The sequence below is a fragment of the Lissotriton vulgaris genome, unplaced genomic scaffold (genome assembly GCF_964263255.1).
Source record: "Lissotriton vulgaris unplaced genomic scaffold, aLisVul1.2 SCAFFOLD_1988, whole genome shotgun sequence".
Classification (NCBI taxonomy): Eukaryota; Metazoa; Chordata; class Amphibia; order Caudata; family Salamandridae; genus Lissotriton; species Lissotriton vulgaris.
This window is the reverse complement of record NW_028255791.1, coordinates 412,647-433,468: the sequence shown is the minus strand read 5'-3', so window position 1 is coordinate 433,468 and position 20,822 is coordinate 412,647. Positions and strand designations below refer to the sequence as shown.

At 47.7% G+C, this 20,822-nt stretch overlaps 1 protein-coding gene across 1 annotated transcript in view; it reads right to left on the bottom strand.

The window, feature by feature from the left end:
* LOC147658895 (putative RNA polymerase II subunit B1 CTD phosphatase RPAP2) overlaps positions 1-20,822 on the bottom strand; it is a 189,979-nt gene that overhangs the window by 10,830 nt on the left and 158,327 nt on the right. Inside the window, exon 7 of the mRNA XM_086952049.1 lies at positions 18,739-18,774. Coding sequence (XP_086808175.1) covers positions 18,739-18,774 — 36 coding nt within the window. The remainder of the gene's footprint in view (positions 1-18,738; positions 18,775-20,822) is intronic.

The following is a 20,822-nucleotide window of genomic DNA, read 5'->3' as shown; positions in this document are numbered from 1 at the left end:
CAGGTTACTTAGCCCAGGGGCTGCGGCTGCATAGGGTTCAAAAGACGTCGGGAATCCTCGTTACAGTCTATGGAGCCTGAAAGAAGAAGTTGCTGGCAGTCGACCAGTGATGAAGTTCGATGTGATCCAAGCCTGGATCGGTGATGGAGACGACCTGAAAGCAGAGGGGACTCAGTTCTTAATCACTAGCCAGTGATAAGGTGGGCACCAGCATGGCACCGGATGAAGTCACCTCGACCAGGTGAGTGGGCGACGCTGGGCTCTGCAGTCTCTCGGACCAGGAGGCGTTGTCGGCGACCAGGATGGAGGTGCGAGCTGTCCCACGAAGGTATCTGCTGTCGGCGATGCTGGACCCAGGATTGGGGCAACAACTCTTGGCAAATGCAAGCCCACGCGGTGGACTCAAAATGGCGTCTGGAGTGGACCAGGAGGGTCCGGGGTGCTCCTCTGTTGGAGGGGAGCAAGGGCCAGTCTGGAGCAACCAGACCAGCGATGGAAGTGTTGTGGTTCGTCGTCAGGAGGGCCACAAGCCAGCAGGCAAGTAGCCGGACAACGCAGTGAGCAGCAAAGTGCAGAAGGGCCCCACGCAGATCTCGTGGATGCTGGGGGGCTGGACTTCGGTGCTGGAGCTGCTCAGGGTTAGGGCTTCTCAAACCCCAAAGCACTCACTCGAGGATCCCTCGGCGGTCGTGCTGGATAAGCGTCGTGCAGGTCTTGAAGATAGCCGGTCCCTCGGGTCTCGTCACACCCACGAATCTCAGCTGGGCTGATGATGTAGGTAGAGGTCAGAGATGGCAGGGAATCCGGGTCTCGTCGAGCTGGGCAGTCTTGATCCGGAGGATGGACTTGCAGCAAACCGCATGCGCTTAGATGGTGCCCGCTGGTGCAGGGTGGCTACTCCTTAGCCACAAGGGAGAGTCTTCAGAAATGTTCAAGAGTTCTTTCGTGGAAAGTAGTCAAGATTCAGAATTATCTAATTTGGGAAGGGGGCCCGCTCCTATCTTTATACTAAGGAAAGGGGCTGGCACGCGACTAGGTCCTGCCCATGGGTGGGACCAGGAAGGGGGGTGATTACACCCCTCTCCCTTTGTCCGGACTTTCCCCAGCTCAGGGGCTGGTGTCCCCCTGGAAATGGTTCAAGCCGGCATATGCACAGTGAGCACCGGGGTGCCACTTGCAGTCACCTTCCTCTCAGCCCTACCTACCTGGGATACACAAAACCCTGTCTGGGATGGTGCTAGCACCGCCCCTGACAGGAAACCCTTTGTCCAAGCTCTCCTCGCTGGAAGGACTCCCAGCAGCAGGAGGTCAGACTTGTGTCTGTGGTGGCAGCATCCATTTTGTGATGCTGAGGCTCGAGTTAACTTTAACTGGGGTTCACAGTTACATACATGTCGTGTCCCTCTAGAAGGGTGGAATGCTAACCCCGTCGCCAGAATTGGCGAGGGGTTAGTATTCCAATTCGTATGACACCTTACTCGACATGTTTTGATAAAGCGATACCAAAGTTGGCAAATAACCGCGAGGATTATAATGCACTTAAGAGTATATGGTACGCGTTATCATGGAACAGCTATTAGGACTTGGTTCCGCAAGCTGCAAATGGGCTCAGCTCATGCCAGACATGAGTCCCTTTCTCACTGCTCCATCAGGATTCAAGCAAGCCGGGCCGAAGAAGGCTGAAATGCCAGAAACCGGTCCCCGGTAGCTTGTCTCCTTTCTGGTGAAGAATTGGCTTGGTAGTTTAGTCTGCCCTGTTCCCATGATGCACTGGGCCAGGGACAGACTGATTTGCATATAGCCAGGTTCTGAGCTGGGATGGGGCAGTGAGATAAATAATGGTGATGGATCAAGCCCTGATCTTTGGACTGGGTAAGAGTGGTCTGTTTAACTCAGACACTCTGTTCATCACCACCCCCTTTTTGTAAATCGTTTTTGGCCACTATAGGTGTGGCAGGGTATACTCAGACATGAGTCCCTTTCTCACTGCTCCATCAGGATTCAAGCAAGCCGGGCCGAAGAAGGCTGAAATGCCAGAAACCGGTCCCCGGTAGCTTGTCTCCTTTCTGGTGAAGAATTGGCTTGGTAGTTTAGTCTGCCCTGTTCCCATGATGCACTGGGCCAGGGACAGACTGATTTGCATATAGCCAGGTTCTGAGCTGGGATGGGGCAGTGAGATAAATAATGGTGATGGATCAAGCCCTGATCTTTGGACTGGGTAAGAGTGGTCTGTTTAACTCAGACACTCTGTTCATCACCACCCCCTTTTTGTAAATCGTTTTTGGCCACTATAGGTGTGGCAGGGTATACTCAGACATGAGTCCCTTTCTCACTGCTCCATCAGGATTCAAGCAAGCCGGGCCGAAGAAGGCTGAAATGCCAGAAACCGGTCCCCGGTAGCTTGTCTCCTTTCTGGTGAAGAATTGGCTTGGTAGTTTAGTCTGCCCTGTTCCCATGATGCACTGGGCCAGGGACAGACTGATTTGCATATAGCCAGGTTCTGAGCTGGGATGGGGCAGTGAGATAAATAATGGTGATGGATCAAGCCCTGATCTTTGGACTGGGTAAGAGTGGTCTGTTTAACTCAGACACTCTGTTCATCACCACCCCCTTTTTGTAAATCGTTTTTGGCCACTATAGGTGTGGCAGGGTATACTCAGACATGAGTCCCTTTCTCACTGCTCCATCAGGATTCAAGCAAGCCGGGCCGAAGAAGGCTGAAATGCCAGAAACCGGTCCCCGGTAGCTTGTCTCCTTTCTGGTGAAGAATTGGCTTGGTAGTTTAGTCTGCCCTGTTCCCATGATGCACTGGGCCAGGGACAGACTGATTTGCATATAGCCAGGTTCTGAGCTGGGATGGGGCAGTGAGATAAATAATGGTGATGGATCAAGCCCTGATCTTTGGACTGGGTAAGAGTGGTCTGTTTAACTCAGACACTCTGTTCATCACCACCCCCTTTTTGTAAATCGTTTTTGGCCACTATAGGTGTGGCAGGGTATACTCAGACATGAGTCCCTTTCTCACTGCTCCATCAGGATTCAAGCAAGCCGGGCCGAAGAAGGCTGAAATGCCAGAAACCGGTCCCCAGGTAGCTTGTCTCCTTTCTGGTGAAGAATTGGCTTGGTAGTTTAGTCTGCCCTGTTCCCATGATGCACTGGGCCAGGGACAGACTGATTTGCATATAGCCAGGTTCTGAGCTGGGATGGGGCAGTGAGATAAATAATGGTGATGGATCAAGCCCTGATCTTTGGACTGGGTAAGAGTGGTCTGTTTAACTCAGACACTCTGTTCATCACCACCCCCTTTTTGTAAATCGTTTTTGGCCACTATAGGTGTGGCAGGGTATACTCAGACATGAGTCCCTTTCTCACTGCTCCATCAGGATTCAAGCAAGCCGGGCCGAAGAAGGCTGAAATGCCAGAAACCGGTCCCCGGTAGCTTGTCTCCTTTCTGGTGAAGAATTGGCTTGGTAGTTTAGTCTGCCCTGTTCCCATGATGCACTGGGCCAGGGACAGACTGATTTGCATATAGCCAGGTTCTGAGCTGGGATGGGGCAGTGAGATAAATAATGGTGATGGATCAAGCCCTGATCTTTGGACTGGGTAAGAGTGGTCTGTTTAACTCAGACACTCTGTTCATCACCACCCCCTTTTTGTAAATCGTTTTTGGCCACTATAGGTGTGGCAGGGTATACTCAGACATGAGTCCCTTTCTCACTGCTCCATCAGGATTCAAGCAAGCCGGGCCGAAGAAGGCTGAAATGCCAGAAACCGGTCCCCGGTAGCTTGTCTCCTTTCTGGTGAAGAATTGGCTTGGTAGTTTAGTCTGCCCTGTTCCCATGATGCACTGGGCCAGGGACAGACTGATTTGCATATAGCCAGGTTCTGAGCTGGGATGGGGCAGTGAGATAAATAATGGTGATGGATCAAGCCCTGATCTTTGGACTGGGTAAGAGTGGTCTGTTTAACTCAGACACTCTGTTCATCACCACCCCCTTTTTGTAAATCGTTTTTGGCCACTATAGGTGTGGCAGGGTATACTCAGACATGAGTCCCTTTCTCACTGCTCCATCAGGATTCAAGCAAGCCGGGCCGAAGAAGGCTGAAATGCCAGAAACCGGTCCCCGGTAGCTTGTCTCCTTTCTGGTGAAGAATTGGCTTGGTAGTTTAGTCTGCCCTGTTCCCATGATGCACTGGGCCAGGGACAGACTGATTTGCATATAGCCAGGTTCTGAGCTGGGATGGGGCAGTGAGATAAATAATGGTGATGGATCAAGCCCTGATCTTTGGACTGGGTAAGAGTGGTCTGTTTAACTCAGACACTCTGTTCATCACCACCCCCTTTTTGTAAATCGTTTTTGGCCACTATAGGTGTGGCAGGGTATACTCAGACATGAGTCCCTTTCTCACTGCTCCATCAGGATTCAAGCAAGCCGGGCCGAAGAAGGCTGAAATGCCAGAAACCGGTCCCCGGTAGCTTGTCTCCTTTCTGGTGAAGAATTGGCTTGGTAGTTTAGTCTGCCCTGTTCCCATGATGCACTGGGCCAGGGACAGACTGATTTGCATATAGCCAGGTTCTGAGCTGGGATGGGGCAGTGAGATAAATAATGGTGATGGATCAAGCCCTGATCTTTGGACTGGGTAAGAGTGGTCTGTTTAACTCAGACACTCTGTTCATCACCACCCCCTTTTTGTAAATCGTTTTTGGCCACTATAGGTGTGGCAGGGTATACTCAGACATGAGTCCCTTTCTCACTGCTCCATCAGGATTCAAGCAAGCCGGGCCGAAGAAGGCTGAAATGCCAGAAACCGGTCCCCGGTAGCTTGTCTCCTTTCTGGTGAAGAATTGGCTTGGTAGTTTAGTCTGCCCTGTTCCCATGATGCACTGGGCCAGGGACAGACTGATTTGCATATAGCCAGGTTCTGAGCTGGGATGGGGCAGTGAGATAAATAATGGTGATGGATCAAGCCCTGATCTTTGGACTGGGTAAGAGTGGTCTGTTTAACTCAGACACTCTGTTCATCACCACCCCCTTTTTGTAAATCGTTTTTGGCCACTATAGGTGTGGCAGGGTATACTCAGACATGAGTCCCTTTCTCACTGCTCCATCAGGATTCAAGCAAGCCGGGCCGAAGAAGGCTGAAATGCCAGAAACCGGTCCCCGGTAGCTTGTCTCCTTTCTGGTGAAGAATTGGCTTGGTAGTTTAGTCTGCCCTGTTCCCATGATGCACTGGGCCAGGGACAGACTGATTTGCATATAGCCAGGTTCTGAGCTGGGATGGGGCAGTGAGATAAATAATGGTGATGGATCAAGCCCTGATCTTTGGACTGGGTAAGAGTGGTCTGTTTAACTCAGACACTCTGTTCATCACCACCCCCTTTTTGTAAATCGTTTTTGGCCACTATAGGTGTGGCAGGGTATACTCAGACATGAGTCCCTTTCTCACTGCTCCATCAGGATTCAAGCAAGCCGGGCCGAAGAAGGCTGAAATGCCAGAAACCGGTCCCCGGTAGCTTGTCTCCTTTCTGGTGAAGAATTGGCTTGGTAGTTTAGTCTGCCCTGTTCCCATGATGCACTGGGCCAGGGACAGACTGATTTGCATATAGCCAGGTTCTGAGCTGGGATGGGGCAGTGAGATAAATAATGGTGATGGATCAAGCCCTGATCTTTGGACTGGGTAAGAGTGGTCTGTTTAACTCAGACACTCTGTTCATCACCACCCCCTTTTTGTAAATCGTTTTTGGCCACTATAGGTGTGGCAGGGTATACTCAGACATGAGTCCCTTTCTCACTGCTCCATCAGGATTCAAGCAAGCCGGGCCGAAGAAGGCTGAAATGCCAGAAACCGGTCCCCGGTAGCTTGTCTCCTTTCTGGTGAAGAATTGGCTTGGTAGTTTAGTCTGCCCTGTTCCCATGATGCACTGGGCCAGGGACAGACTGATTTGCATATAGCCAGGTTCTGAGCTGGGATGGGGCAGTGAGATAAATAATGGTGATGGATCAAGCCCTGATCTTTGGACTGGGTAAGAGTGGTCTGTTTAACTCAGACACTCTGTTCATCACCACCCCCTTTTTGTAAATCGTTTTTGGCCACTATAGGTGTGGCAGGGTATACTCAGACATGAGTCCCTTTCTCACTGCTCCATCAGGATTCAAGCAAGCCGGGCCGAAGAAGGCTGAAATGCCAGAAACCGGTCCCCGGTAGCTTGTCTCCTTTCTGGTGAAGAATTGGCTTGGTAGTTTAGTCTGCCCTGTTCCCATGATGCACTGGGCCAGGGACAGACTGATTTGCATATAGCCAGGTTCTGAGCTGGGATGGGGCAGTGAGATAAATAATGGTGATGGATCAAGCCCTGATCTTTGGACTGGGTAAGAGTGGTCTGTTTAACTCAGACACTCTGTTCATCACCACCCCCTTTTTGTAAATCGTTTTTGGCCACTATAGGTGTGGCAGGGTATACTCAGACATGAGTCCCTTTCTCACTGCTCCATCAGGATTCAAGCAAGCCGGGCCGAAGAAGGCTGAAATGCCAGAAACCGGTCCCCGGTAGCTTGTCTCCTTTCTGGTGAAGAATTGGCTTGGTAGTTTAGTCTGCCCTGTTCCCATGATGCACTGGGCCAGGGACAGACTGATTTGCATATAGCCAGGTTCTGAGCTGGGATGGGGCAGTGAGATAAATAATGGTGATGGATCAAGCCCTGATCTTTGGACTGGGTAAGAGTGGTCTGTTTAACTCAGACACTCTGTTCATCACCACCCCCTTTTTGTAAATCGTTTTTGGCCACTATAGGTGTGGCAGGGTATACTCAGACATGAGTCCCTTTCTCACTGCTCCATCAGGATTCAAGCAAGCCGGGCCGAAGAAGGCTGAAATGCCAGAAACCGGTCCCCGGTAGCTTGTCTCCTTTCTGGTGAAGAATTGGCTTGGTAGTTTAGTCTGCCCTGTTCCCATGATGCACTGGGCCAGGGACAGACTGATTTGCATATAGCCAGGTTCTGAGCTGGGATGGGGCAGTGAGATAAATAATGGTGATGGATCAAGCCCTGATCTTTGGACTGGGTAAGAGTGGTCTGTTTAACTCAGACACTCTGTTCATCACCACCCCCTTTTTGTAAATCGTTTTTGGCCACTATAGGTGTGGCAGGGTATACTCAGACATGAGTCCCTTTCTCACTGCTCCATCAGGATTCAAGCAAGCCGGGCCGAAGAAGGCTGAAATGCCAGAAACCGGTCCCCAGGTAGCTTGTCTCCTTTCTGGTGAAGAATTGGCTTGGTAGTTTAGTCTGCCCTGTTCCCATGATGCACTGGGGCAGGGACAGACTGATTTGCATATAGCCAGGTTCTGAGCTGGGATGGGGCAGTGAGATAAATAATGGTGATGGATCAAGCCCTGATCTTTGGACTGGGTAAGAGTGGTCTGTTTAACTCAGACACTCTGTTCATCACCACCACCCCCCCTTTTTGTAAATCATCCCAGCAGCAGGAGGTCAGACTTGTGTCTGTGGTGGCAGCATCCCCATTTTGTGATGCTGAGGCTCAAGTTAACTTTAACCGGGGTTCACAGTTACATACATGTTGTGTCCCTCTAGAAAGGTGGAATGCTAACCCCGTCGCCAGAATTGGCGAGGGGTTAGTATTCCAATTCGTATGACACCTTACTCGACATGTTTTGATAAAGCGATACCAAAGTTGGCAAATAACCGCGAGGATTATAATGCACTTAAGAGTATATGGTACGCGCTATTAGGACTTGGTTCCGCAAGCTGCAAACGGGCTCAGCTGATGCCAGAGCACCATCTCACATAATTCCAAGCACTCTGCCTTCAGGATTGATAAGGCCTGCCATAGGAGTGACTGATAGGAATACATGTGTCCATTTTAGGGTTAGATATAGGGACACTATATCTAAAGCAAAGGGTGATTACACCACCTTGCCCCAGCTGTCGTGCAGCCAGTTGTGTCAGATTTGGATGGCCAGCCAGGGGTGGCATAATACATGCTGCAGTCCCTGGTAGGCCCTGGGTACACCTATGCCCTGGGTACCTAAGGTACACTGTACAGGGACTGATAAGGTGACTCAGTATCCAATTAGATATGTACCTAAGGTACATGGAATCCATTTTACAGAGAGAGCAGTAGGCCTGGGGCCCTGAATAGCAGGGTCCCAGGTCAACTAAGTCGGAAAACCAGCAAAACACCAGGCAAAATGTTGGGGGCAACCATAGTCAGGTATCCACCCTCCTACATAACCCCCCCCCCCCCCCCACCCCCCAAACGAAAGGAGATAAGGCTATCCTTGACCAGGTAAGCCTATATTGCCTGAGTGGCCATATGAGGTGGTACCTGCACTGGCATGGTTACCCCCTATATCATGGTCCACTAAGCAATCCCTCACCCTAAGGGTATCTGAGGGTCTCCACCATAGGGAATCTCTACCTGTGGTGTGTTTTGGCAAAGTAAAAGGCTGGCGTGGGAATGGAGTACTGAAGTGAGACTCCACTACTGTTGGGCTCAACTTCCTCCAATCACTATCCACCATATGTGCCTTTCTTTGCAGTACTGAGTTGCTATGAGCTCTCAGGGTCAACCTCTGGCTACCTAAAGCTGGAGGCTGAGTCCCTCTGTTTGGCGTACTGGAGGGACAGGTCAGGTTTGGGGTTTTTAGGCCCCAGGTTTGGCTGTGCCCAACAGTGTCCATCTGTGGGAGGTCCCTAGCTAATTTTAAGGGGGATCCCTCAGGAGTTTGTTTTATTTTCACTGGGCTAGGATTACTAGCTTCAGTGCCCTTAATCTGCTCATTGTGAAGTTATTTTGGACAGGGGGCCCTTTGGGGTCCACCACTGGCCTCCCTGACCTCTACAGCCCTGGGCTAACTGAGGCAGGGTAGAGATGGGCAGGTTACCTGCTCCAGACTGGGTCCCACCTTGGAAGGGTCCACTGACATCAGAGGCTCTGCCAGGCTAGGCCTGACTACCTCTCGGGCAGTTCCTTCACAAGGGGTCAGATCAGTTCCCTGAGGAGGCTGATCCTTTCCTAAAGTCTGGTGGGTGGGAGGGAGATTTCTCTTCCTCCTCCATGCTCTCTGTCTGAGTGGAGTGATCCATAGTTTCAGGCTTCACAACACTATTATCTCTCTGAGTTTGAGCTGTGGCCATCACAACTCCACCAACCTTTTCAAGAAGGGACTCAGTTTGGTTATGGGCTGTGACCATCCCAGCCTTGCCAACCTGTTCAGGAAAGGTATCTTTCTGGGATAGGGCTGTGACTGGCACAGCCCTCCTAACCTGTTCAGGGAGAACATCTTGGACTGGGGCTGTGGCTATCACTGCCCCACTAACCTTACCATGGAGGTTTACCATTTTAAAATGGGTTTCTTGCTCTACCTCAGCCCAGGCTGAGATCTCTAAATCATTCCCCAGTAGGCAATCTACAGGCAAGTTTGGTGACACTGCCACTCTCTTGTGGCCAGTGACACCTCCCCAGCTGAGATTTACCACTGCTATGGGATGATCTCTCTGCACTCCATCAATGTTCATCACCTGGTATGTGGCTCCAGGTATAAGTTGCCTTGAGAGGACTAGGCTCTCAGTAACCATGGTGATGCTAGCCCCTGTGTCTCTGTAGGCCTCAACTTTTGAACCATTGATGAGGGGCTCCTGTCTGTACTTGCCCAACGTGTTGGGACAAGCTGTGAAGTTGGCAAACCCCATGCCAGTCTCACAGACAAGAGTATCTAAGTCAGGGGACCTGGTTAGGCCAGAGTTCCCAGGAACTCCCAAAGAAAATGTACCCAGATTCTTGGGGGCACTCCCACCACCTGGGGGATTACTACTAGTAGTAACAGGAGGCTGGGAAGCTTTGTTTGGGGGTATGTTCTCCTTATTGTTGTTGGCCTTTGGGCAACTGCTGTCAGTTTTGTAATGGCCTACCTGTTTGCAGGTATGACAATAAGGCTTCTTTTGGGAAATGGAAGGATTTTGGGACCCACCCTTTTCAGGAGATTTTTGGGGCCCTGGGGTCTGATCAGAAGATTTATTCCCACCCTTCTCTTGAGGCTTGGTTAATTCCTTCTTTTGGTCACCACCCTGGTTCTTAGGCCTAATCCTGGTTCTGACCCTTTTGTCTGCCCTCTTACCCAATTCTTGTGGAGAGGTAAGATCAGAGTCTACCAGGTGCTGGTGTAATAACTGGTTCTGACAATTACTTAAGACTTGCTCTCTCATAATTAGATTGTACAATCCTTTGAAATCAGTAATCTTACTTCCCAGTAGCCAGCCTTCAAAAGCCTTAGTGGCACAATCAACAAAGTCAGCCCAATCCTGAGACTGAGTTTTCTGGGTGTCTCTGAACATCAACCTGTACTGTTCAGTTGTTAAGCCAAACCCATCAACCAGTGTATTCTTCAGGACTTGGTAATTGTTAGCATCCTCAGCTCTAGTAGTGAGGAGCTTATCTCTACCTTTGCCTTCAAAGGAGAGCCACAAGATAGCTGCCCACTGACTCTGGGGGATGCACTGGACAGTGCAGGCCCTCTCCAAAGCAGTCATCCATTTGTGGATGTCATCCCCTTGTTTAAAGGGGGACACTATCTTACTCAGGTGTCTAGTGTCTAAACTCCGGTCCTTTTCTCTAGGTAAAATGCTGCCACCAGTGGGGTCTGCCCCACTCAATTTCTGCTCTCTAGCAAAGGCAAGTCTCTCTTTGGCCAGGGCAAGTTCTTCCCTTTCAATCCTGAGATTGACTTCCCTCATCTTGGCCTCATGCTCTCTCCTCTGAGGGGATGTCATCCCTCGGTGAGAAGAGGTCTGAGAGCCATTGGTTCGAATGGATCTGTTAGAGACTCTGGATAGAGACCTAACTCGTCCACTCCCAATGTTAAGCCTGCCTGAGAGTGGGCCTGGTGGTCCCCCAAGTCCATTTTCATGCCTGCTTAAGTTGGTCCTGGTGAGTCTACTGACTTCTACCTGACCCTTGTCTGCCTCATCCCCTGACAACTCCTGATCCTCTTCCTCACCTTCACTAACTGCTTCATTGAGGTTGAGGTCAGGGTCCCCAAGGGTTCCCTCTAAGGGGGGCATGCTCCCATCTGGATTAGAAGGGCCTGTGTTAGAAGCCCTCCTGGCATCATAAGTCTCTAAGAGACCAATCAGAAATGGGATGGTAGGGTTAGAACCCTGTTTTAGCTTCCTGGAGGTACACACTTGTCTCATCTCCTGAAGCTAAGAGCTGCATATCTTGATATGACCTGTGGAGGGTCAACTGACACAAGGGGGGCCTCTGAGTTCCCTCCTTTGTCTGACATGCTTTTCTAGTGAGGTGTAAGTGGTGCACTTACCTACACTATTTGTTTGCCTACTGATACCTTTCTAGAGTTGTAGTCAGGGTGTGCTAAGCCCTGTTAAACTACAACAGCTGGTTCAGTAGAACTCAGAGTATTCTAAGCTAAGTTATATGTACCTTGGAACTTATGTGATCTTTCAATTGATATTCTTAGGATACGTGTGGTAAAACAACAGCAAGCTCAAATCCCAACCGCTGCTCACCAATGTGAGAAGTTGGCCTGATATGCAGTGCTCACTATTCTAGTGATCACTATGTATCAGTCCAAACGACCCTTATTGATGATTGGTTGTACGTCAACCTTATAGACCAGCTATCTTAGTAGCATGGACAAGAGCAGTCTTTAGGCTAAACTCTAGAGGGCGTGTTAAGCCAGCTGTTATACCATCACATATACCCCTTGAACACCAAGTGAAAGGACACCACACAAGTTGTTATGAAAATAAAAGGATATTTATTTATAACAAGTCTACCCTGATCTCTTTATGAGTCAGGGAGCTAAGCACATAACACAACTCTTAAGAAAATACTTTAAGTTGCACAATTTACACAAATGCCCGAGAGGCACGAAAAACCATATACTACAAAAGTGGAATGCGAAATACTAGCAGGTAAGTAACAAGATCCAGAGGCTTCAGGATCGCTAGGACTACACTACTGAACCTTCAGGTTAGGAGCAGGAGGCCTAAGGAGATCGGGTGCAGAGTGGGCACACTCACGCGGGATGCAGGACAAAGTCTATGGATGCTAGATTTCGTAAAGTTACAGTTATCGGACGAATCCGACTAGTTAGGCTGAAAACGAAAAAGGATCTGGACACTTAGATAGTGAACCTATGTTGGAGCACCGAAATGCTCAGGTTACCTAGCCCAGGGGCTGCGGCTGCATAGGGTTCAAAAGACGTCGGGAATCCTCGTTACAGTCTATGGAGCCTGAAAGAAGAAGTTGCTGGCAGGCGACCAGTGATGAAGTTCGATGTGATCCAAGCCTGGATCGGTGATGGAGACGACCTGAAAGCAGAGGGGACTCAGTTCTTAAACACTAGCCAGTGATAAGGTGGGCACCAGGATGGCACCGGATGAAGTCACCTCGACCAGGTGAGTGGGCGACGCTGGGCTCTGCAGTCTCTCGGACCAGGAGGCGTTGTCGGCGACCAGGATGGAGGTGCGAGCTGTCCCACGAAGGTATCTGCTGTCGGCGATGCTGGACCCAGGATTGGGGCAACAACTCTTGGCAAATGCAAGCCCACGCGGTGGACTCAAAATGGCGTCTGGAGTGGACCAGGAGGGTCCGGGGTGCTCCTCTGTTGGAGGGGAGCAAGGGCCAGTCTGGAGCAACCAGACCAGCGATGGAAGTGTCGTGGTTCGTCGTCAGGAGGGCCACAAGCCAGCAGGCAAGTAGCCGGACAACGCGGTGAGCAGCAAAGAGCAGAAGAGCCCCATGCAGATCTCGTGGATGCTGGGGGGCTGGACTTCGGTGCTGGAGCTGCTCAGGGTTAGGGCTTCTCAAACCCCAAAGCACTCACTCGAGGATCCCTCGGCGGTCGTGCTGGATAAGCGTCGTGCAGGTCTTGAAGATAGCCGGTCCCTCGGGTCTCGTTACACCCACGAATCTCAGCTGGGCTGATGATGTAGGTAGAGGTCACAGATGGCAGGGAATCCGGGTCTCGTCGAGCTGGGCAGTCTTGATCCGGAGGATGGACTTGCAGCAAACCGCATGCGCTTAGATGGTGCCCGCTGGTGCAGGGTGGCTACTCCTTAGCCACAAGGGAGAGTCTTCAGAAATGTTCAAGAGTTCTTTCGTGGAAAGTAGTCAAGATCCAGAATTATCTAATTTGGGAAGGGGGCCCGCTCCTATCTTTATACTAAGGAAAGGGGCTGGCACGCGACTAGGTCCTGCCCATGGGTGGGACCAGGAAGGGGGGTGGTTGCACTCCTCTCCCTTTGTCCGGACTTTCCCCAGCTCAGGGGCTGGTGTGCCCCTGGAACTGGTTCAAGCCGGCATTTGCACAGTGAGCACCGGGGTGCCACTTGCAGTCACCTTCCTCTCAGCCTTGCCTACCTGGGATACACAAAACCCTGTCTGGGATGGTGCTAGCACCGCCCCTGACAGGAAACCCTTTGTCCAAGCTCTCCTCGCTGGAAGGACTCCCAGCAGCAGGAGGTCAGACTTGTGTCTGTGGTGGCAGCATCCATTTTGTGATGCTGAGGCTCGAGTTAACTTTAACTGGGGTTCACAGTTACATACATGTCGTGTCCCTCTAGAAGGGTGGAATGCTAACCCCGTCGCCAGAATTGGCGAGGGGTTAGTATTCCAATTCGTATGACACCTTACTCGACATGTTTTGATAAAGCGATACCAAAGTTGGCAAATAACCGCGAGGATTATAATGCACTTAAGAGTATATGGTACGCGTTATCATGGAACAGCTATTAGGACTTGGTTCCGCAAGCTGCAAATGGGCTCAGCTCATGCCAGAGCACCATCTGACATAATTCCAAGCACTCTGCCTTCAGGATTGATAAGGCCTGCCATAGGAGTGACTGATAGGAATACATGTGTCCATTTTAGGGTTAGATGTAGGGATACTATATCTAAAGCAAAGGGTGATTACACCACCTTGCCCCAGCTGTCGTGCAGCCAGTTGTGTCAGATTTGGATGGCCAGCCAGGGGTGGCATAATACATGCTGCAGCCCCTGGTAGGCCCTGGGTACACCTATGCCCTGGGTACCTAAGGTACACTGTACAGGGACTGATAAGGTGACTCAGTATCCAATTAGATATGTACCTAAGGTACATGGAATCCATTTTACAGAGAGAGCAGTGGGCCTGGGGCCCTGAATAGCAGGGTCCCAGGTCAACTAAGTCGGAAAACTAGCAAAACACCAGGCAAAAAGTTGGGGGCAACCATAGTCAGGTATCCACCCTCCTACAGTGATGTCTAGATATATAGACTTGGGGCTATTTGTGGCTAAACGATTAATTACACGCCGCTGGAAGTCTCCTGACCCCCTGGCAGCGAAAGCCTGGCATCAATCTCTATTGTGCTGGGCATAAGCAGAAAGCATAGCACTCCGCCGCAAAGATGAGTTGGGGTTACGGAAGGAACCTTTGGCGTTGGCATGGGATGCAATCTTATCAGACTTCCGCATGGCCTGGCAGAGACACTCGGTAGCACCAGCGGGCACACCTGAAAGTGATGTGGAGCGAGCAGCAGAGCAGCTTATACACAATTAGGCTCTGGAGAACGCACTGCTGGGACACCCTGACATTGAAAGGCATATGATTTTACACTTACATACTATACGAGCAATGTTGGGCAGCTGGGTCAATTCGTAGACATTTGGCAGCATTGGGCAGGGTACTCGAAGAGATGTATGAACATACCTCAGATGATACAAGGGGTGGTGCAGATGTTATGTTCTAAAACATTATTTTTATGTTGATTATAATTATGTTCTGAATGCCGAGTCCTTATGCCAGCCGATTGCACACTGGACTTGAAATTTAATGTAATTGGCTGCAATGTAACATGTTACAACTGTATTGACTGCATAGCCTTACTAGGCCAGTTATGCTGTTTTGTGAATAGATCAGATATTGTGAAAAAGCTTATAAAATATAATTTATAAAAATTTAAAAACCAGTAACTAGCGTCATCACAGCTTGAAAAATTAAGATGTCCTCTATATCGGACTATCAAAAACACAATTAGGTAAGCTACAAAGTATTGTGAATGCAGTAGCTAGACCATCCTAAACTTGAGCAGACGAGATTACATAACCAGTGCACCTAAAGCTGTACATTAGCGGTGGGTAATAAGATTCTCTTACAAAACACTCCATATTGAACCCCAGGTGATACGTGGAGCAGCATCCATCTTCCTCCAGTCACAAATCTAAGTGTACAGTCGAAAAGAAACCTCTGATCCAATATGGCACCACTTCTGGTCGTTTTCCCTTCTAAGAAACATGCTTAGGTGGAAGCTCCTTCTCTCTTCAGACGTGGAAACGCCGGAAGAAAGTACCAAAGAGAATAAGGGTCAACAACATCCATAGACAATTCAGAAAGGTGGTCAAAGACTTCACTATTCACAGGCGGAAAGAATCTACATGTTTGTCCTGGCAGCGCGTGGATCTAACGTTCTTACTCCTGTGGCATACTGCAACACACGCAAGATGCTGCCACATGCCACTGCACATCAATGAAACCAAACCACCTCACCCCGAGTGGATACCTCAACCAACATTCCTTCCAACACACCCAGCAAAAGGAGGATGAATTTACCAACCGAAAGCGCCCGAGGCCTCTGCTAGGGGTAGAAATGTGCTACAAAAATGTTGCAATACAATAAAATAATATATTTACCATTCATAAAACTGGCCGCTGTCTATTCACTGCCCATCGACTGCTCGCGCTGCGATTCAGGAATGTTTGTTTTCTCCCTCCCAGCCCTTGTATGTTTTGCTTTTAACTCTCCCTCCCAGCACCTTTTCGGTTTTACTTTTACCCATCCCAATGTCCCGTTCTTCCCACTTGCCCTGTCCCTGTTTCATCTCTTTCCCTACCCACTCCAATTTCTCTCCTCCCACTTCTGCTAATGTAGGGGAGTAAATTGCCAGAATGGAAAAACACGCGTGCTGATGGTTATCATTATGAATTCCTACACGACAGTCTCTTGTTCAACTTTGCTCACGATGGAACCACTGCTCCCCGGCGTGTTTACACCAGCTCAGTATTATCGTGTGACTGTTGGCCGAGACTTACCTAATTTGTGTCAGCCAGTACATTCACATGGCATCAGAGGACCCTTTTAACTAGCAACAATTTGACGGACTAATGCACTGTGATGCTACTGTCTGAAAATATTTTACAGCGGACAGGCCCCTGAGACAAGTTTACGGGTTGCCATGGTGTTGCCCCCACTAATTTTTTAACATATACCACAGCTGCGTGTGCTGTTCTGCAACAAGGGTTTAAAAACGCCCCATGATTCAGTCAACGCTGGCCGCGTCATAGCGCTTGATTTCCTTAACGTCTTAAAGTCATGTTGAACAGCAGCTTGCGGCGCTGTACAATAGGTCTAAAATACATTGGCAAAGGTTTAGGCGCAAACGATGAGCTTTGCCAATGGTTGTTGGTTTTCCTATGGAGCCGAGGCAGTAACTCTTCAGGTGGTGAATTACGTCATGTGTAGGCTGGATGAAGAAGGTCTAGGACTACACTCCTCTTTTCTGCCCAGAAGTTCACAGTATGCACAGATGAATGCCTTAAAGTCAGACCACCTCTCTGTAGCCCCCACAATTGTCCAGAACTTTATCTTCGAGCTGCCTGGGAAGAGGGAGCATAGCTCATGATGCCTTGTTAGCGATTACTATTTGGCTCACTAATACCACTTAAACCTTTTGTGATGTTCATGGTCATTCCATCTGAAGTCATTTCCAGACTGGACAAAGTAAAAAGTCGAAGTCTTCCTGCTTCAAAGTTAACCCCTCTCCGATCGAATTCAATGCAGCCATGCTTGGTGATGGGTGGAAAGAAACTGGACACGCTGTCTTGATTAACTCCTCTTGTAAATATCACATTCAGTTCAAATTGGTGCACATTACATTCAAAGTTCTAACGTGCAATCTCTTCGTAACTAGGGTCTTTGGAAGTGAGTCATTGATGAAACAAGGTATTTCCAGTTCTGATACACTAAGCAATCTAGCTAGTATTTCTACTTTCATGCCCAGTTATGAATTGATTTTCCACGAGATTACTTAATCAGTTTGGGATTCGCTGGTTCTTATATAGTCTGTTCATTTCCGGTCCAAAAAGGCTCTATTTTATTTAGGAATCACAGTGATTACCATAATTTATGTTTAATATTTATTCTGCTTTGAGCTAGCTCTATGGTTTTTTTCTTTTTCTATTTGGTTTTCATTCAACAAATTGATCTATTCTGTCCGATAAATTTCTAACTGGTTTTAGTTCTGTTTCTAATAATTACTAGAACACGGCCCTGTCACCTTTTCGGGATAGGAAGAGCTCATACATTAAAATAAATAAATCAATGAGTGTCCGAGGAGAAGGAGTGAATGTACCATGTACTTTTACACACCAGCTCAGAAAAACGCAATGATGCCCTCCCTTTCTCGTTTTCCTTGAATAAGGGGCATATGGTTCTGCATCCTGGGACGAAAACAGAGCCATAATTCTGTAAACAAAGAATCTTTCTCCATTATTGATTCCTTCTACCGATTTTCTAATGCTCAACACCATCTACGCAAGTCAATCTACGCTTTAGAAAAAACTCTAGTAAAATCTCCAGCAAAGCACATTTAAAGTGCTAGCACAGCACACACACATGCATTGTCAGTATTGCACTTTCACATTAAGAACCCTTCTAAATTAACAGGATTGTGCAGATTTTTCTGTTCAAGAGCGAGCCATGCCAGATTGAAATGTTATCAACCCAGAAATATTTTACACGAACTGAATTTAAATGACACATTGCACAAATTGTGTTTATCCTGAAATCTCGGAGTGGCTGTTTCCCCGTAGGAGCGGAGGTATAAACTGATAAACAAAATAATATATATATATATATATATATATATATATATATATATATATATATATATATACACAGTTCAAATTTCAGCTTTAATATTTTACTCGTTGATTGACTCGAGATTCTGATACGTCTGTTTGCTTTGCCGACTACCCATAAAAAAGGCTTTCGAAGGGTTTATTGCAAACACTGGAACATATTTTGACTTAATTATTTATTATTTTGTATTTCAACAGGAACTGTCATGGCAGCGGGATACAGAATTAAACCGGTCTGCGTCAATGCCTTTCTGTAAGGCACCAACCCTAAGATATGAGGTTAGTGTTCCTGCCCAAAGGTAGGATCAAATAGTACGGGCTACCAAAAAAGAAGTACGCAGCAACAACACAGGACCAGGTGGAATGTGGAAAGAGGCTGAAAAATTATCAATCGGACAACAACGTCCAATGACGTCAAAAATAATCTGGACTGCTTTTGTGTGAATAGCTGGCACAGTATAAATGATGCCAAGGAAACTTCAGCCAGCTGTCAACACATTTAATAAGTACTGGCCGACTTACAAATAACAACCGAAGCAAAACAAGCCTGGAGTACACATTGTGATTGTGTCCGATTTCAACAGCTTTAAATTGAGTCATCAATGGAGGGCAGCTGTACAGTAAATCTCATACATCAAACACAGGTTTTTGGAAGGGGAAAGAGTACATATCCAAACAAACCAAAATCTCTCTTTGCTCTTGCCTAACAAGGACAATGAAGCGCATGCATCACCACAGGAAATCAGAGAGCAGGGCCTATTGTGGTCGCGCGACAGTCAATGCAGAAAGAATACCTTACCTCTGCCCTTCTCTCAGCAGCTTGAAATTGGGAGCTCTACAATACAAACATACAGGAAGGACATTAGAGAGACACTCTTAACCAGAAAAACCACCACAATTCCTCTAGAAATCCAATATCTACATTTGAAGGTGGACCATTCTTTTCCAAGAGTTACTCTACAGTATGGCCCCTTCCCTATCAACTTCAACAAAAATGGGGGATGTGCAAGCTTGTCTTGGGTTATTGAAAGTAATATTATCGTTCATATTTAGCAATGATGCAAAAGCATGTACGTGTTATTTATTTCAGGTTGTTGTATAGCTCGTACAAAAACCATCACAGTGCTTCATGCGAGATACTATACAGTTAAACATAGGTAATATAGGCACAACATGTTGAGCATTTAGGACAATGCACAGTAAGATCGAATAATGTGTACAGGGATAATGTACAGTTTCAGCACTAAGATATCACATATATACAGCGACAGAGATGCATTTGGTGGCTTAGATCTGCAAAAGTTTAGTACACCATCAGGCATTAGAACATGATAATGAAGGAGGTCTAAAAATACACAAGGATAATCTATGGGGAACTGTGACCAATCATTCCTTTCTTACTTATGCCTACTCCTCCTCCTGGGATATAGGCGTTCAACCAGGACTCCACAGCAATATGTGACCTGGGCTTTGCTTTCAATCCATGCATTGAGAGAAAATTCTCTTCAGCGTATATCATCATGCATGTATGTAAATGCAAACAGACTTTATCGTGAGGCCCTCGGATAGTTCTCATCCAGAGAGAACATGATTAAGACACTGAAAATGTACAGAGCTCCAGATATTTTAGGAATGCAACCACAGGTTTGGTTCAAAGATACATTTTTTGGTGAAGGCAGGAGTTTCAAGTAGGTGAGAGTCAGAGGCAAATTCGTCAAGAGTCGCCAGAGAGCTTCAGTTTAGTTGTTAGATAATGGGAGTGGTCAGAGAGTAAACGATTATAGACAATAAAGACAAGTTGAACAGCAGACCTACCCTCAACGGGAAGCTGATTCAAAGATTGTAGAATAGGGGTGATACTGGTAACAAGACGCGCTCTTGAGGTCTGTGGGCTGTTGTGTGCAGGGAGGCTTTGATGGGTACTAGAGTCCTGATAGGATTGCTTTTCCATAAACTAGTCTTGATAGGACAAGAGCTTAAGGGACTTCTTTTAGTTGTTGTTCAGAAATGAATAGTTTGATAACCCTAAAGAGAGAAAACTAGTGATTTATATTTTTACCTAAGAAATGCAAATGTTTAAGCAGATTGAGTCTGCTATTAAAATAAATCTAAGAGCTTTGGAGTTTTTGATGATAATAGGAGAGGAGTCAGGACATTGGAGGAATCTACCCACCCTCGTACGGTCTTAGATGAAGCCTGTGATGAAAGCAGAAGGAACTTTTTTGGGGGGGTTCTCCCATCGGACGTGACTGAATGTTAGACAGACTCAAAGCTAGAAGAGAGATATCAGCAGGAGCTGAATCGTTTTGTAGATCTGAGGCTAATGCAAAGTCACGGGGAACCCTCTATTGTGTACAAATAGCTCGTTAAAATTTGAACCAATCCAGGATTGAGTTAAGAGGCAGAGCCTGAGACAGGGCTTGCCAATACTGACTTGGAGGGGGTGGAGTCATCATACTTTAGACCTGCTCATGTGGGGTCTATTTAGACGCAAAAAGGCTGGCACTGTTTACACAGTGTTGGTGCAGCTTAGAGAAAGGCTTCACAACTGTGGAAGATGCACTAAGCGATGACCCCTTGCTATGAAACTACAACTTCAAAGAATCCTTTCACTCTCATGATGTTTGGCACTGGAGGTAGCCATCTTGATTTACCTGGAAAAACTTTTCTAGTTTTACACAGCGTCCTTACTGGGCAATCTGCTACAATGTGGTTGCAGCTAGGGCCCTTGCTTGTGAATTTGTGATTCCTATTTACAAGGACACTTATTTCCTTTGGAACCTGATGAAGGGCATTTAAATTACATAGAAGTATTCCGGAAATGAAGTCAAGTTGGGAAATTAACTTTGAACTAATTTTGAACATAGATTTTTATAGTCAAAG